General features: G+C 35.7%; 2 protein-coding genes across 4 annotated transcripts in view; both read left to right on the top strand.

The window, feature by feature from the left end:
• Positions 1 to 237: 237 nt before the first annotated feature.
• Positions 238 to 3,746, top strand: LOC107464011 (protein NRT1/ PTR FAMILY 1.2). Its single transcript, XM_016082909.3, has 4 exons — positions 238 to 476; positions 561 to 778; positions 1,719 to 2,266; positions 2,502 to 3,746. The coding sequence occupies exons 1-4, from the start codon at positions 362 to 364 to the stop codon at positions 3,463 to 3,465; spliced, it is 1,845 nt and encodes a 614-aa protein (XP_015938395.1). The 5' UTR covers positions 238 to 361; the 3' UTR covers positions 3,466 to 3,746.
• Positions 3,747 to 6,669: 2,923 nt separating this feature from the next.
• LOC107463995 (F-box/kelch-repeat protein At3g23880-like) overlaps positions 6,670 to 17,541 on the top strand; it is a 43,001-nt gene continuing 32,129 nt past the window's right edge. For 2 of the 3 annotated variants that reach the window (XM_052253880.1, XM_052253879.1), the window contains exons 1-2: positions 6,682 to 8,047; positions 9,097 to 10,367. In XM_052253880.1, the coding sequence (XP_052109840.1) occupies positions 9,254 to 10,367 (1,114 nt within the window). In that variant the 5' untranslated portion in view covers positions 6,682 to 8,047; positions 9,097 to 9,253. Of the gene's footprint in view, positions 8,048 to 9,096; positions 10,604 to 17,541 lie in introns of those variants that run through there. The other variant, XM_016082860.3, reaches the window with a different exon arrangement.

The following is a 17,541-nucleotide window of genomic DNA, read 5'->3' as shown; positions in this document are numbered from 1 at the left end:
TTTTACTCTTTTTTTTAAAAAAAAAAAATCTCAAATAGATGGCCCCATCATAGATTATTCCAAAATGTATGTATCCTAGTTTAATTAATGAATTTATTAATTAGTAATAATTAATGAATAATGTTGGGACAAGACACAAACATGGTCCAAAGGTGGTTCACTACTTGAGCTGTGTTATCTATGCACACACGCTTATCATTCTTCACTTTCCCATTTCCCACTCATTACACAAGCTATGACATCACACTTCATTAAGCAAATTATTTTTTCTTCCTTTTAATTAATTAATCTCTGCTGCATGTCAAGTTCTATTTAAGATTTTCACTCTTTTTCTCCACAAGAAAGTAGAAACAAGTTTTCAATGGAGAAGGAAGAAGTTGAGCATTCCACAAGTGAAGTGGAAATGGCTTCTCACCAAAACATGTCACAACCACAAAAGAAGAAGGGTGGTCTTGTTACCATGCCTTTCATCATAGGTACTTACAATTTACAACTTAACATAATTATTGTGTTATGTGATTTGTTTTTTTAATTTGTTTGGTTTATGTTAATAATGGCAGCAAATGAAGCACTTGCAAGTGTTGCAACAATTGGTCTTTTGCCAAACATGGTGTTATATTTGATGGGGAGTTACAAGCTCCATTTGGACAAAGCAACTCAGATACTCCTTCTATCACAGGCAACAAGCCATTTCACACCTGTGGTTGGTGCTTTCATTGCTGATTCTTATTTGGGTCGCTTCCTTGCTGTTGGATTAGGATCCATAATCACTTTTCTGGTAATTAATCTTTTTTTCAACCTTATGAGTTCAATCAATAATTGTCCTTTTTGCCCTTCAATTATTATCATGTAAGAAAAGAAATTTAGTGAGGAGGGAAGGATAGTGTTGGAAATTCAAGTGTAAGTAGTTTGGTCTTACATTAGTGAGTTCGGATTAAGTGAGACATTAAGATTTTGAATCAACTTATTTTGTGATTTTGCACTTAATTAGTTTAATTTAGATCTCCCAAAAGGCTTGTCTTGTTCTGTTCCTTTCAATTATTGCCAAAATAGTAAGAAAATAAATTAAAGAGGGAAGGTAGATGAAAAACAGAGGTAGTTTGATAAAATTGTGAAAGAATAGGAAAAGAAAAGAAAAGATGAAAAAATTTTATTGATTGTTGATTAATTGAATTGTATTGAAGTGAAGTGTAAACTATGAGGAAAAACTAAATATATATAGAGCATTGTTCTATGAAAGATAAAAGCAAATAAAGATAAGATAAAGAAAAGATAAGATAAGATAATAAAGACTAAAATTAGAACTGAATTTATGTATTTTGTTAGGCTGAATTTGTGGGCCACAAGACTTTTTTATTATTGTCATGGGCTAAGGTAGAAGAGTAGTTTAATATAGTTCTCTTTAATGTTAAACAATATGTCAAATGAATTATGCTTAGAGGGCATGGAGGGTACTCAAAATTTGTTCATGATAGCAATATAAATACTTTTGTTTTCTGTTATTTGTTATCAAAGATCAGAGTTTCATGAAATGAAGGTATGGATAAAAGTTATATAAGATTGCATGATACAAAAATATTTATTATGAAGACAAGATCACTATTTCAATGTACTAATTCTCCAACAAAGACTAAATACTAACTTTTCAGTTTTCACTTATCTAATCACCTCAGAAATGTTGAAAACATTCTTAATCTTTTTTCTTCCTTTTGTTGCAGGGATTGGCACTCATGTGGCTAACTGCCATGATCCCTCAGGCAAGGCCTCCTCCTTGCAATCCAGCAGCCGGAAAATGTAAGTCGGCGACGAATCCACAAATGGCAATGTTACTCTCAGCCTTTGCTCTCATGTCCATTGGAAATGGAGGCCTTTCATGCTCCCTAGCATTTGGTGCAGACCAAGTGAATAAAAAGGACAACCCCAATAACCAAAGAGCCTTGGAGATTTTCTTCAGTTGGTATTATGCTTCAGCATCAATTTCTGTCATAATTGCATTCACTGGCATTGTATATATCCAAGATCATCTTGGATGGAAACTTGGTTTTGGTGTTCCTGCAGCACTTATGCTCATGTCTACTATCTTCTTCTTCCTTGCTTCTCCACTTTATATCAAGAATAAGATACAAGGCAGCTTGATCACCGGCTTTGCTCGAGTAATCGTGGCGTCCTATAAGAACAGGAAGCTTCCATTGCCGGCTCAGAGCTCAGCCGGAATGTATCATCATAAGAAGGACTCTGAATTTGTTGTTCCATCTGATAAACTAAGGTAGAAAATCACATATTCACTTTAATATAACTCCTCTGAAGTAAGCTTTTTCTTAAGTTTGAGAGTAAGGGTGCATTTCTTCTTAGTGCCTTTTTCCTTCTAAGTGAAATCGGCTACATGAATCAAATACTATCATTGTGTCGTGTCTATGCATTGGGATGCGAAGTTAACTCTCTAAATCAGTGATCTAAGACCAAATTACTGAACATGTGACACTGCTTTGTGTGCTTTTCAGGTTTCTGAACAAAGCATGCCTCATTAGAGATCCAGAAAATGACATAACTTCTGATGGCTTGGCCTTAAATCCATGGAGTCTTTGCACAGTAAATCAAGTAGAAGAGCTGAAAGCTATCATCAGAGTAATTCCTCTATGGTCTACAGGGATCATGATGTCTCTTAGCATTGGAGGCTCATTTGGATTGCTGCAAGCAAAATCACTGAACAGACACATCACTTCAAACTTTGAAGTTCCAGCAGGTTCTTTTAGTGTGATCATGATAGTTACAATATTCTTATGGATTGCTCTCTATGATCGTGCCATTATCCCTCTAGCATCCAAGCTCAGAGGGAAACAAGTTAGGATCACTGCTAAAAGAAGAATAGGACTAGGCCTGTTCTTCTCTTTTCTCCACTTTGTAACCGGTGCTATCGTCGAGACCACAAGGCGAAGAAGAGCAATCGAGGAAGGACACATTAATGATCCTCATGCAGTGTTAAAGATGTCAGCAATGTGGCTTTTCCCTCAACTTATCTTGGGTGGCATAGCTGAAGCATTCAATGCAATAGGCCAGAATGAGTTCTATTACACAGAGTTTCCTAAGACTATGTCAAGTGTTGCTTCGTCTCTTGTCGGATTGGGAATGGCTGCAGGGAATGTGGTATCTTCCTTAGTATTCAGCATGGTGCAAAACCTCACTTCTAGAGGTGGAAAAGAAGATTGGATTTCAGATAACATTAACAAGGGTCATTATGATAAGTACTATTGGGTTCTTGCTTCAATTAGTGCTGTTAATATATTGTATTATCTGTTGTGTAGTTGGGCTTATGGACCCACATCTGATCAAGTAGTATCAAAGGTAAGTGATGAAAAGGGTTCAATTGAAGGAAGTGAATTGGGGAATGAGAGTGAGGAAATTGGACCAAAGGAGAAAGAGTTAACTGAATTTGGTCATGGTGGTCAAATTCATAAAGGTACTTAAGGTTGAGCCAATAATCTGTCACTTTATTTTGTCAACTAAATTCATGTGAAAGATGGAAGAGGTGAAGTTTGGGTTCATGATGATAATTAAGGAAAAGCAAGGATTAGTTGGCTAGTTGAATTGTTTTATAGTTTATCAAAGGGTGTATTATATGGGGAGAAACAACCAATTTGGATAGCCTTATTTTTGTTTTCAAGTTTTTGGCTAGTAATAGATATAAGCAGGTTATGGATGCAGATATGTAAGATATGCCTGAAGGTAATAAAGATTCAAATTTACTCCATAGAGAAATTGTATTGTTTTAGGATGATGAAAAAAAAAATAGATTTATAGATTATTTAGAACTCATTGCTGTATGAATCTATGAAAGTTCTTTGATCTTCTTGTAATTGTATCAAGTTCTGAACTTATGATCATCTTAGATGACAAGTTATTGTTTTAGGGTAAAGTTTAGTGAAGAAAGAAAATAGAAACAATAATATTCCATATTTTAATGATCATCCATTCATGATTCATGTTATGTTCTTCCATGTTGATTTTCAACATTTTGGTTCCGGGTTGTTATGCAGAACAGGCTAACATCTGAAGGGTCCATAGTAGTTAGAAGATATTAGAATTAATATATTTAGACTTAGTTTGCTAAAATTTTATTTTTCAAAAATAATTTATAAATTTATAATTAATTTTTAAAATTTAGCTTTTTAAAAGTTATAGTATTTGTGTTTTGTAAATTAAATTAAAAATAACTTTTAATAAACATAAACAATAAGTTATTTAATAAAATAGTTTTTAAAATTTAAAAATACTATTGTTCTGTTAACATGAAGATGGCCGAGCTACAATGATTCCTTTGAACAAAGTGTTGCTTGATTAGGAGAGTTATACGCGGATTTGGCTTGAATAACGTGCCAGAAATATCTGCAAAAATACTCCCACACTTAAGTCAATCTTAAATATATGTTTAATAAGTACTTAAAATGAGTTACTCAGAACTTGTCTATGCCGAGGTTAATTCCTCGCTTGTATAGATGAATGGCAGTCTGGTGTGGGGTTTGGTCGAGATTCTAGGTAGAACTGAGAATGCCGTTTTTTGAGGTAACAGCTTGCTAATAATCTTTGACTAATATTCTACGTAGTCGTTCTAATCTTTTCTTTTCTCAAGCTGAGGTATAAGATACGTAACAACTATAATAAATATTAACGTAAGAATTAAATTTAAATATTAATTAATATATAAAACTATATATTTTTAAAAATTGTAAGCACAAATAAATAAATTTTTTGATTTAGTAAACTTAAAACAATACAACCACTCTTTCAAAAAATTTTACCAAACTAAGTCTAACTTAGCACAACAAAACGATACGTTGATTAGTTTCTTCCAACGAAACATGTTCAGTGGGATAAGGCTTGAATTCCTGAGCAAAATGCATAATCTTAACAACTGCATGAAAGACTGATCATATAGATCATAAAGTTGACCTGAACGCTGGACATTAGACAGCTTTGTTTAAAGCATATCTCCCAAATTATTACACACAAATAAAAAGATATGTCAATTAGTTTCTAATAGATTTTAAAAAGGTAACTATTGTTACTTATTTCCGAAAATAGTGTCATAGAAGAATTAACTATCTAAGTTATAAAAATAAGTTACTACTTTTTAAAACAACCATCCAAGACTTTACCAAAAATTTACCACCAAATCAGTCATATAAAAAATATATATTTAAATATAAAATATATATTAAAAATAAATTAAATAATACATATATTTATACATAAATATATAATTATTTAATAATTAATTTTTAATGTATACATAATTTTTTTAAATAAATTACTAAATAAAAGTTAATTTTTCAACTATTATCAGCTATTTTTTCTTTAAAATTTATTTATTTTTTAAAATTATTTATTTATTTTAAATTTTTAATCTTAAATTTTAAATTACAAATATAAATATTAAAAATCTAAAATTAACTAATACTAATTAATTAAAAATTAGTTTTTATAGGTTTTTTATTAAATATATATACATATTTCTGTAAGCAGTTGTGAATTTTCCGTGTGATTTAGTTATTTTATCATGAATTTTGATGATGATATAAAATACGTGGAATTATATTCATTCTTTTGTATGATTATTTATGTAGACGCAATTGATATAAAAAAAGGTAAATATTAAATTGGTATTTAAAAGATTTTGACGCTAATAAAACAGTAACTGATTTTTGTTATTGACAAAATAGTCTACAAAAAATTTTAAAATTTGACAAAATCACCCTTGATATTAAAAAGAGAGCTCCGGTGACGTTAAAACCACCACCAATCACCCCTCCTCCTCCAACTCATTCTTTTTATTCTTCTTCTTTTTCTTAGTACCACCCACTTTGGCGTAATGGAGGAGGACAACTATATCTCCAAACCCTCTTCTTTCTCTCTCTTCCACAACAAAACCCTCTCTAAACCCACCACCACCATTACAACACGTGCCACTGGCTTCGACAACCACATCTCTCCAATTCACAAGCCATAACAGCACCAACACTTGTCTCTCTTCTCCTTTTTCGATGACGACGAAAAACTACGTGAATAATGCGGCATCGTTGGAATCTACAATGATCCCGAAGCCTCCCGCTTCTGCTACCTCGCATCTCACACTCTTCAGCATCGAGGTTAAGAAGGTATCGGCTTGACCAGCTCTTCGGCCCTTTCTTCGTGTGCGTCTTCCTTCTCCGGCGCCGAAAAAGAAGAAGAAGAATGGGTTGGTGGTGGAAAAGAGGAGGGTCGGTGGTACTTTTTAACGTTGTTGGAGCTCTCTGCCACCATCGAAGTTCTTTGTTACCGTTGGAGCTCTCTTCCAACGGCCACATTAGTATTTTTTGTTCATTGTGACGTCACTTCATGTTAGGGGTGATTTTGTCAAGTTTTAAAATCTTTCGAGGATTATTTTGTCAATAACAAAAGTCAAGTATAGTTTTATCAACCTCAAAATCTTTCAAATATCGATTTAGTATTTACCTCTATACAAAAAAAATTACTTTCGCATTACGTAATTGGATACGTGTAAAACTTTTTTTACGCAACAAAACTAAATTTATTTATCACATGTTAAAACTTTAAAAGTTCTTTAAAACGTTTTTATCATTTTAATTTTTAATCTTGAGTAACATTAAAAATTTACAGAAAGGCACCCCTACACGCTCCAAAGAGACTGGAATTTTCAGTGCAGATTACAGAGGATGGGAGGAAGAGCAATGTCGCAGCCACGCGATGAGGACGACGTTATCAAGAGGAAGGGGAAGGCTTTAAGAACCACCGCGGAACATCTCCTTCCTTCGGCGGCACCGCCGCCATTTCTTCCTGATGAGATCATCACCGAAATCCTGCTGAGGCTTCCAGCGAGGTTGCTTGTTCAGTTAAGGAGTGTCTGCAGTTCATGGAAAACCCTAATTTCCAGCTCCCGATTCGCCAGCGATCATCTTCGCCGTTCAATCACCGCCGCAGAACCAAGCTTGAGCGAGCCACGAATCGCTTATCCTAGATGGTGGCATAAACACAACAAATTCGGAGATTTCTCCGTACGATCCGTGTTCGAGAAGCCTTCTACGGAAGGGATTTGCTTCGAGGGAAAACGTGACTACAACATTATTGGCTCTTGCAATGGATTACTCTGCTTGGTTGATGCTGATCATAATAAGTTCCACAACCGTGTGAATGTCATCTTGTGGAACCCCTGCACTGGATTGACATCTCAAGAACTGGAATTTGAGGGTTTATTGAATGTTTGTGGCTTCGGCTATGACCATGTTAGTGACAGTTACAAGCTTGTTGGAATTGTAAATGAGGAAGAGAAAACACTAAAACCTCATAAATCTGCAACCACTATATATACAATTGGATTGAATTCTTCATGGAGAAAGATTCAGGATATGGCATTTAAGGCCAGATATATAGAGAATAAGGAAGGGGTATTCGTCCCCGGCAGCGGAACTCTTAATTGGATTGTTCCAGGTGATGGTGCTTTTAATCCCATGGTTCTTTCCCTTGATTTGGAGAAGGAGACTCATAGTTTGTTTTCCCCACCTAATCATAAGGATATGTATTGTCATTTCAAAATCCTAAAGTTATGTGTGCTGAGGAACTACCTTGCAATTTGTTGTGAACATAGAACTCATTGCCCTGTGTGGTTGATGAAGGAGTATGGAGTGTCTGAATCTTGGACTAAATTGGCCATGATCCCACAGTACCTTAACATACACGTTACTCCTCTGTATCTTTGGGAAAATGATGTTCTTCTGGGGACTGCTGCTCCTTATTCAAGAATAATTAGGTATAACTTAAACAATGGCAACTTTAAGTTCCCTGTCATTGATGGCCACAGGGATGGCATGATGAAAGTTGCTCCTTTGTCTAAGCACCCGATGGCAGCGAAGCGATTCCATGTTTATCATGAAAGCTTGGTTTCTCCATCACACTGTGGTCTTCTAAGTAGCACATCTGAAATGCGTTGGATCAAACTCATCAAAGTCATAAAAAACCCATGTCTACAATCTCTTCCAAGTGAATTCCTCTATTGGTAAAGGCTTTCTCGCCCTATTTAGTTTCTAGCTATTCTAGTTGAATGATTATATAGTTTTTTCAGATTTGGTGTAGGGCTGCAAAACTATACTTTCTGTTGACATGATTGTTCCCCATTGCTAAATCACAATGTCACAGCAATTTTTCTGCTTTATTTAGGATATTAAGGAATGACTATCATTTACTGGTGTTCATTTACAATTAGAGTTAATTTTTTCTAGTCTCAAGTTCTATTTTTGTATGACAAGTTATCATTTTTAGGGTTAAGTTAAGGGAAGAAAGAAAATAGAAACTGTAATATCCCATAATTTAATGACTACAGTTTCATATTATGTTCTTCCATGTTGGTTTTCAACATTTTGGTTTTTGGATTGTTATTTAGAAGTTAGAACTGGTTTTGTCCATTGTCACTTAGAAACTGATTTTTATTCTTTTTTCTTACCTACATAATCACAGAAGTCAACCCATCCTTTTTTCCTACAACCTTTGCAACAATTCAACCTCTTTCTGTCATCAAATTTTATATTAGAAATTTTAAAGAAAAATGAAACAAGGCATGAATCAATTTGACTCAAATCCATTAATAAAAAAACCAAAGATATTTAAACATGTAAAATAAAGAGAAAAAACTTATTTGAAGATTTGCTATTGAGTAATACTATATACTGAAATCAAGAGAGACATAATCAAATGAATTATACGAGAGTGATAGAATTTACATCATCGTGAGAGCTATGACTATGATGAATAATTTTGAATAAGAACAACAATATTATCCGAGTGTATGAATAATTTTGAATAAGAATAACAATATTATCCGAGTGTACGGATATCCACCATGCCCTTACTTGCTTGAGATGGATAATTCACTTTGAGTTTATTTGGTTGAAATTAAATTTATATAAAAAGATTTTTTTTTAAAAAAAATTATTTTTATTAAAAAAAATTCATAAAAAATCACTCAAGTAGTCAAGTCTTTTATGTTACAAAAAAAAATAGCGGGATTAATTTTTGAATTTTTTTTGGTTATTTAACTCTTTTTGAAAGGCACACGCAGTCACGTGGCCCACGGAAAAAGAAATAGGAATTGGAAATTGTCAAGTACATACTCTACTGTAGTCTGTAGTGCAGTAGGGAAGTTAAAAGTTTGTGAAGCTAAACCTTTTCGCCGTCGTGGCCGCCGCTAACCTCTCTTGAAGTTGTTATGGAGCAGCCACATGATTATAACGAGAGGGAGAGGAAGATGAAGCCTTCAAGAGTCACCATAAACTCCCCAAAACGGTCGCTGTCTTCAACGGTAACGCAATCGCAGCCGCTGCTGTTCTTTCCGGATGAACTCATTAGGGAAATCTTGTTGAGGCTTCCAGCAAGGTCACTGGTTCGGTTACAGAGAGTGTGCAGTTCATGGAAAACCCTAATTTCCAGCTCTCAATTCGCCAAAGACCATCTTCAACATTCAACCGCCGCGGGTCCAAGTTTGAGTGGGCCACGAGTTGCTTATCATCATAGTTGCAGCTACGGATTCGGAGATTTCTCCTTACGCTCTTTGGTCGAGAACCCTTCCAAACCTACGGAAGTCGTTCTCTTCGAGGAGAGACGTAACCACAGAGTTATTGGCTCTTGCAATGGATTGCTGTGCTTGCTGTTTCATGTTGATGGCATCAACATCTTTGTCAGGTTGTGGAATCCCTGTACTGGATTATTGACACCCCCATCGGTGGGATGTGGAGATTTCTTATCGGTTTGCGGCTTCGGCTATGATCATGTGAATGACAACTACAAGTTTGTTGGGATTGTAAATCACATGGGGGAATATAACACTAGAATTTATACATTTTGCCGCAACCCTTCCAATAGAGCCATTCAAGAGATCCCATTTAACAGCATAATGGGTGATGATAAAGGGGTATTTGTGCCTGGCACCGCCACTCTTAGCTGGATTCGTAGCCATGCCATCCTGGGTTGCTTGGTTTTTTCCCTTGACTTGGTGAAGGAGACTTTTAGTGAGTTTTCCCTGCCCTTCAGTGATCCGCATGGTAAAATCTTCTTCTTCCCACGGTTATGTGTGCTGAGGAACTGCCTTTCATATTGTTTTAATCATGAGAAAACTCATTGGTTCGTGTGGATCATGATGGAGTATGGAGTGCCTGAATCTTGGACTAAATTGGCCATCATCCCCTGCGTTCCGCGTCTATCTGATTATCATTTACGTCCATTGTATATCTGGGGAAACAATATTCTTGTGGCGGTTGCAACACCTTCAAGGATAGTTCTGTATAATTTGGATAATGGTAGCTTTGAATTTCCTGTATTGAAACCTACTCCTTCAATAGGATTGTCCGTCTTTATTTATCACGAAAGCTTAGTTTCACCACTATATCCTGGCCTTACAAATAGCTCATCCCAAATTCAGTTAATCAAACCCTAACGGACAAGCTGTCTTCTGAATAATGGTTTGATTCTAGTCAACTCCTATGCCTTCTTTATGAGTTTTGACTTTTGAGAATTTATCTGTTCTTATTGCTTTTCTAATTTAGTGATTATTTATCTAGTTTCTTACAAAATTATTACTACCTGTTATGATTATTGCCAATTTCATATTCACATGCCCAGGCTGGATTTGTAGGGTTAACCATCATTTACTAGTGTTCCTTTGCACTTACAGTAAATTTATGCTTGTGATGAAGATCTGATCCAAGATTCAAACCTATTATTTAGGGTAAAATTAAGGGGAGAGAATGTAATATGTAATTTAATGCGTACCATTTTTCTTTTAATTTTGTTGTTTTTGGATCCAAAACTGAATGCTTTACCCGTTGAATCAGATGAAATATGCTGATAATTGGTGCATGAATGATTCATACCATAGTATTGGCATCTTCAAATTATGGATTCATGGTCAGATGATTCTTTTATGACTAAAAAAAATCAAAACATTTTTATTTTTTATTTCTTGTGATAAATAAATGATTACCAGCTTTCAGTGATCAACATACTAGGCAGTGGGAAAAATGATATATTGATACATTTGTTTTCTCTCTTGGTGGTCAAAGAAATAATATGAACTTCTGAGGTACCAACCTGGTGATATAAGTTATCTGTTATTGATGAGTATTAAAGAATTGGAGCTTAAAACAAATGGAAGAGTTGATACGAGATTTTAATAAACAAAACTATAAGCCATGTCACAAAGAAAAAGAGCTTTTATATTCTTAATTATCTAGTTATCCCTTGTAGTTCTAGACCCTGTTTTATGACCAACAGTAGCATTTGTCCTGTTTTTTGCCAGCTCGCACTTTTTTTTATATTAGCCCTCTAGCAATTCTCGGGAATACTTATTTACAAACTTTCATCAGCTAACAAACTTAACCAACTCATCTTGTCAAAGAATAATATGAACTTCTACAAAATTAACCTGATGACAGAAGTTATTTATTATTCATGAATATTAAAGCGAAATATTTTTATGAATATATCACATAGTTTGTTTTTCCTGCCTAATCATAGAGATATGTATTGTCATTTCAAAATCCTGCAGTTATGTGTGCTGAGGAACTACCTTGCATTTTGTTGTGAGCATAGAACTCATTGCTCTGTGTGGTTGATGAAGGAGCATGGAGTGTCTGAATCTTGGACTAAATTGGCCATGATCCCACATTACCTTGGCATACACGTTATTCCTCTGTATCTTTGGGAAAATGATGTTCTTCTGGGGACTGCTGCTCCCTATTCAAGAATAATTAGGAATAACTTAAACCATGGTAACTTTAAATAACTTAAACCATGGTAACTTTAAGTTTCCTGTCATTGATAGCCACAGGGATGACATGATGAAAGTTGCTCCTTTGTCTAAGCTCTCCATCGCGGCGAAGCGATTCCATATTTATCATGAAAGCTTGGTTTAATCATCACACTGTGGTCTTGTAAGTAGCACATCTGAAATGCGTTGGATCAAAGTCATCAAAACCCATGTCTACAATTTCTTCCAAGTGAATTCCTCTATTGGTAAAGGCATTCCCGTGCTATTTAGTTTCTAGCTATTCTAGTTGAATGATTTATTTATATAGTTTTTTCAGACTTGGTGTAGGACTGCAAAACTATACTTCCTGTTGACATGATTGTTCCCCATTGCTAAATCACAATGTCACAGCAATTTTTCTGCTTTATTTAGGAGAAGATTAAAGAATGACTAGTATTCATTTACAATTAGAGTTAATTTTTTCTGGTATCCAGTTCTATTTTTATATGACAAGTTATCACTTTTAGGGTTAAATTAAGGGAAGAAAGAAAATAGAAACTGTAATATCCCATAATTTATTGACTACAGTTTCATATTATGTTCTTCCATGTTGGTTTTCAACATTTTGGTTTTTGGATTGTTACTTAGAACTGGTTTTGTCCATTGGATAGAAATAAGCAATACATGTATGATCTATAGTATTAAGATATTTGAATTTTGGACACAAAATCATCATCAATCAATCTTATGTTTGATTTAAGATAAATATGGAGATTGAAGGATAGATTTAGATCATGACAGCTTTGAATTTCCTGTATTGGAACATACTCCTCCGTCTAACAAAATGGGATTATACTTCTGTATTTATCACGAAAGCTTAGTTTCAACATCATATGGTGGCCTCCGAAGTACCTCATCCCAAATCCAGTTAATCAAACCCTAGCATACTGTTTTCTGGATGAACCTGATAATTGGTGCATGAATGATCCATACCATAGTATTGGCATCTTCAAATTATGGATTCATGGTCATAAATGATTCTTTTATGACTAAACAAAATCAAAATTAATACTTTTTTATTTTTTTATTTTTTTTCTTGTGATAAATAAATTTTTACCAGCTTTCTGTGATCAACATACTAGGTAGTGAGAAAAATGATGTATTGATACATTTGTTTTCTCTCTTGGTGGTCAAAGAAATAATATGAACGTCTGAGGTACCAACCTGGTGATATAAGTTATCTGTTATTAATGAGTATTAAAGAATTGGAGCTTAAAACAAATGCAAGAGTTGAAACGAGATTTTAACAAACAAAACGATAAGCCATGTCACAAAGAGAAAGCGCTTTTATATCTGTCCTGTATACAATAGGAGAACACTAGATGGTTAGTTGTGCGACAAGTGTACAACCATATATCTATCTTCCTACATATTGAGTAAACACAAATGGAATGGTAGTTCAAAATACAGAGATTATCACCGGTAAGGAAGAAGGAGCTCACGGTGATGGAAGGAGTGGAATGGAGGTGGTCGGTGCTGCAGTTGGGAAAGCGTTTGGTGAAGAAAATAGAGGACGACGGCAGAGGCTCCGAGTTTGTTTTTGGCGAGCAGCAGAGATGATGAACAATCAGTCAATGTGACGGTGGCTGTTGATGCAGCGTCAAGTAGAAAGAACAGCGGCAGCGGTGATTGGTGTTGCAGCTGTTAGTGAAGAAGGAGCAGCTGACAGCAAGTTGACGACACCGATGAAGAGAACGGAGAGCTTGAGATCCTACCTTCGGTGGTGTTACAGAGGTAATTTAAAGAAAAAAAAAAACAGATATTTATGTTAATCTGCTTCTGTTTTGGCTGGAGGTTGAAGTTGGACTGGGTTGGGTTGGCAGAGGAGTTAATGGTGGTATGGCTAATTTGCAGTGATTACGACGGCACCCTTTCCAGCAACTTCGAATTATCTTCAACCGGTGCATATAAGGTATCTATTTTTATTTGCTAGGGTTTTATTGCTGCTTTCTAATTGTAGCATAAGCTAGCTTGGTCCAACTCACAGAAAGTCCTAGCCTTAACCTTGCATAGTTTGCACTTCTTCATATTTACCTTCTCAAATCTTGATTTTGTTTTGATTCTCAAATTAGAAAAATATCTTACTATTTTTATTCTCTGTTTGTTCTCTTCTTCGAAGGGTGAAGGAAGAAGAAGGAGAAAAAAAGAAAGCTGTAGGTTTCGTTGCCTTATATTATAAGTGAGAAGCTTGGGTGATGTTGGAAAGCATTATCCAACTGCCAAATGGGTTGTCATGTCTCAGAAAAAGAAGAACAAGCACAATCAGTAAGGCATAAACAGCAAGTTTAGGCGCTGATGGCAAAGAGAACTCAGAAATATGTAATGGTGGTTATTTGGCAGGAACCACATGTGATTGATTGTGCTTTGTTATGTTTGTACATCTCACAATTAGTGATCCATTCTTGGTGGTGTTGCCGAAGGGGATGGATTAATAGTTGTTGGATAGACTTCTTTTATCCTTTTGATGAGTCAAGTATGTACCGAATGATCTTAAAAAAATGGTGAGCATAGCAGCGCATAAAGAAGGTAATATTTTACAACCGATCAACCCCTAATTTTTTATTTTTATTCTTTTGGCATTTCATCTGATGCATATGTTCAGTTTAGATTGCCAATTAAAATCGAAGTATATCCAAACTCAGAATTGAGAAATTTGATGTCAGCTGCTGACATTTTTCTTTTTTAATGTTAATTGGAATCTCTTTTTCTTCCCGTCTTCCCCTCTCCTTTTCTTTTTTGGTGTTTTGATTTGGTTGTACAGAGCATATAGGATAATAGGAACCAAGACTGCTGGACAAATCAGGAGCCATGCAGAGAAATTCTTCACAAAGGGTAATGGCTACCTTCTCATCTTGATCATATGTTAGGAATATGTATCTGTCCTTTTAACTTGCTGATGATTTATTTAGTGGTTTGGTACATCACTTTGTATACTTTAATCAATATAATCCACCTCCAATGGCATCAAATAATTTTGTATCTAAACTAATGCTTTGGAACTTAGAAGGATCTCACATGAAAGTTAAGTAAATCTGATAAATTGACCATTTGTAGAAAAATTCAGAGCAAAAGTGGTTTTTCATGTTCATGTTTTGTTGAGAAAGTTGTGAGCACCTTTTAAAGTCTTTGATTCGATAAATCATTTTCAAAAAGTGGATGTGAGGTTGGGGACTTGAGATAGATTATGTTAAGTTTTATAGACGTGCTTCAAGGATTATGCATTGAAACCTAGAGCTGTCTCAAAATAAATTTTAAAAAAATTCCATGGAAAATTAGTCTTAGTAAGTATATAATTAGATATGTGCTAATTTAAATACTTCACAAAACCAATATTTTTATGTTGAAACCTGGAAAACGTTATGTTGATTTTCTTAATTTTAAGTTTGATGGGAAAGGCTAATACACAACCAGCATATGATACTATGATCTCATTTTTTCAAATGCATCCAGTCATAATTTGTTGTGGTTTCTGATATAATATTGTTATTGAAATAAAAATTACTCTTGCGGTACATAGCCGGTCCCAAGCCCGGATAAAGGAGGAGGGTTGTGTTAGGTCTTCGGCAACCAACGTAAAAATATAGCCGAACCCCCCATGACATGAATCAAAGACATTATTGCACTAAAGCTAGGTCGTTACCCGGAAGTAACGCGCCGTATGGCTCGAGTACGGTGTCAAAGCAAGAGCCGCTACATCGGTGCCCGGATGTAGTGTTAAATGAGCAAGGGTTCTCGCGTTTTCGTGAACGGACGAGGGTAAATAAGCTAGTTCACAAAGGAAAAGGTAAAGGTCGAAGCAACAAAAGGTTGAGATTTGGGACATGGAACATAGGCACGCTAACAGGAAAGTCCATGGAGGTGGTGGACACCATGACAAGGAGGAAGATTAACATTATGTGCCTACAAGAAACGAAATGGGTTGGTGCAAAGGCTAGGGAGTTGGATTCTTCTGATTTCAAACTTTGGTATACAGGAAAGGTGAAGAATAGGAATGGAGTTGGAATAATTGTGGATAAGCAATGGAAGAAGGACGTAGTTGATGTCAAGAGGGTGGGAGATCGGATCATCTCTATCAAACTTGGGGTGGAGGGAGGTGCTTTTCATGTGATTAGCGCCTATGCACCGCAAGTGGGTTCGGACGAACAACACAAGATAAGGTTTTGGGAGGATCTAGAGAGTTTGGTTCAAGGCATACCTTTGGGAGATAAGATTTTCTTAGGAGGAGATTTAAATGGCCATGTTGGGAGAGCAGTGACTGGATATGGGAGTATTCACGGAGGCCATGGTTTCGGGGTGATCAATACCGAGGGTAAAACTATTTTGGACTTTTCCTCAACTTTTGCTCTTCTCATCGCAAATACATGTTTTAAAAAGAGAGACGAACATCTTATAACCTATAAGAGTGGCATGACAAGCTCTCAAATCGACTTCTTCTTGTTGAGGATTGTTGAGGAGAGTCGACCGAAAATTTTGCATTAACTGTAAAATTATCCCGGGAGAGAGTTTGACAACACAACATAGGGTGCTCGTCATGAATTTTCGCGTTGAGCAAAAGTTGAAGAAAAGACATCATACGAAGAACCCAAGGACAAGGTGGTGGCGGATGAAAGATGAGGAACAAGGAAGCTTCCTAAGACGGGTAGGAGAAGAGGCAAAGTGGGATGGGAATGGAAGCGCGGAAGAGATGTGGAGGGAGATGGCAGAAGTTATTAGAAGAACAGCAAAAGAAAGTTTTGGTGAATCTAAAGGAATAGGACCAAGAGACAAGGAGTCCTGGAGGTGGAATGCGAGTATACAAGAAAAGATAAAGATAAAAAGAGAATGCTTTAAAGAGTGGTCTTTATGCCGCAATGCAGATAACTGGGAAAAATATAAGGCGGCTAAGAAAGAGACAAAAGTGGCTGTAAGTGAAGTAAGAACAAGAGCATATGAGGGTCTCTACCAGTCTTTGGGCACAAAAGAAGGAGAAAAAGGTATATATAGAATTGCAAAGAGCCGGGAAAGAAGAACGAGAGATTTGGATCAGGTTAAGTGCATAAAGGATAAGGATGGAGAGGTGTTGGCTCAAGAGGAGAAGATTAATGAAAGGTGGAAGAGCTACTTCTACGAGTTATTTAATGAGGGACAGAAGACTCTTCCGAGCCTTGGTCGATTATGCACAAGGGAAGAAGATCAAAACTTTGACTACTATCGAAGGATTCGAGACTTCGAGGTAAAAGAGGCTCTAAAGCAGATGAAAAATGGCAGGGTAGTAGGAGCTGATAATATCCCGATTGAGGTTTGGAAGGGTCTTGGAGGAAAAGGCATCAACTGGTTAACCAAGCTTTTTAATGAGATTTTAAGGTCAAAGAAGATGTCTGATGAGTGGAGAAAGAGCACCTTGGTACCTATCTACAAGAATAAGGGGGATATACAAAGTTGCGAAAATTATAGAGGGATTAAGCTTATGAGTCATACTATGAAGTTATGGGAAAGGGTGATAGAATGGAGGTTGAGAAAAGAGACACAAGTAACAGAGAACCAATTTGGATTTATGCCAGACAGATCTACCACTGAAACGATATACCTATTAAGAAGGATGATGGAGAGATATCGTAGTAATAAAAGGGATTTACACATGGTGTTTATTGATTTGGAAAAAACGTATGATAGGGTACCAAGGGAGGTCTTATGGAAGGTTTTAGAAAAGAGGA

The sequence above is a fragment of the Arachis duranensis genome, chromosome 9, assembly GCF_000817695.3.
Source record: "Arachis duranensis cultivar V14167 chromosome 9, aradu.V14167.gnm2.J7QH, whole genome shotgun sequence".
Lineage (NCBI taxonomy): Eukaryota > Viridiplantae > Streptophyta > Magnoliopsida > Fabales > Fabaceae > Arachis > Arachis duranensis.
This window is presented reverse-complemented; position numbering and strand designations above follow the sequence as displayed.

Excerpts from the sequence above, each read along its gene's own strand:
- LOC107464011 (XM_016082909.3), top strand. The coding sequence starts at position 362 with ATGGAGAAGGAAGAAGTTGAGCATTCCACAAGTGAAGTGGAAATGGCT. Across the intron at positions 477-560 it reads TACCATGCCTTTCATCATAG|CAAATGAAGCACTTGCAAGT; the intron begins GTACTTACAATT and ends TAATAATGGCAG. Across the intron at positions 2,267-2,501 it reads GTTCCATCTGATAAACTAAG|GTTTCTGAACAAAGCATGCC; the intron begins GTAGAAAATCAC and ends TGTGCTTTTCAG.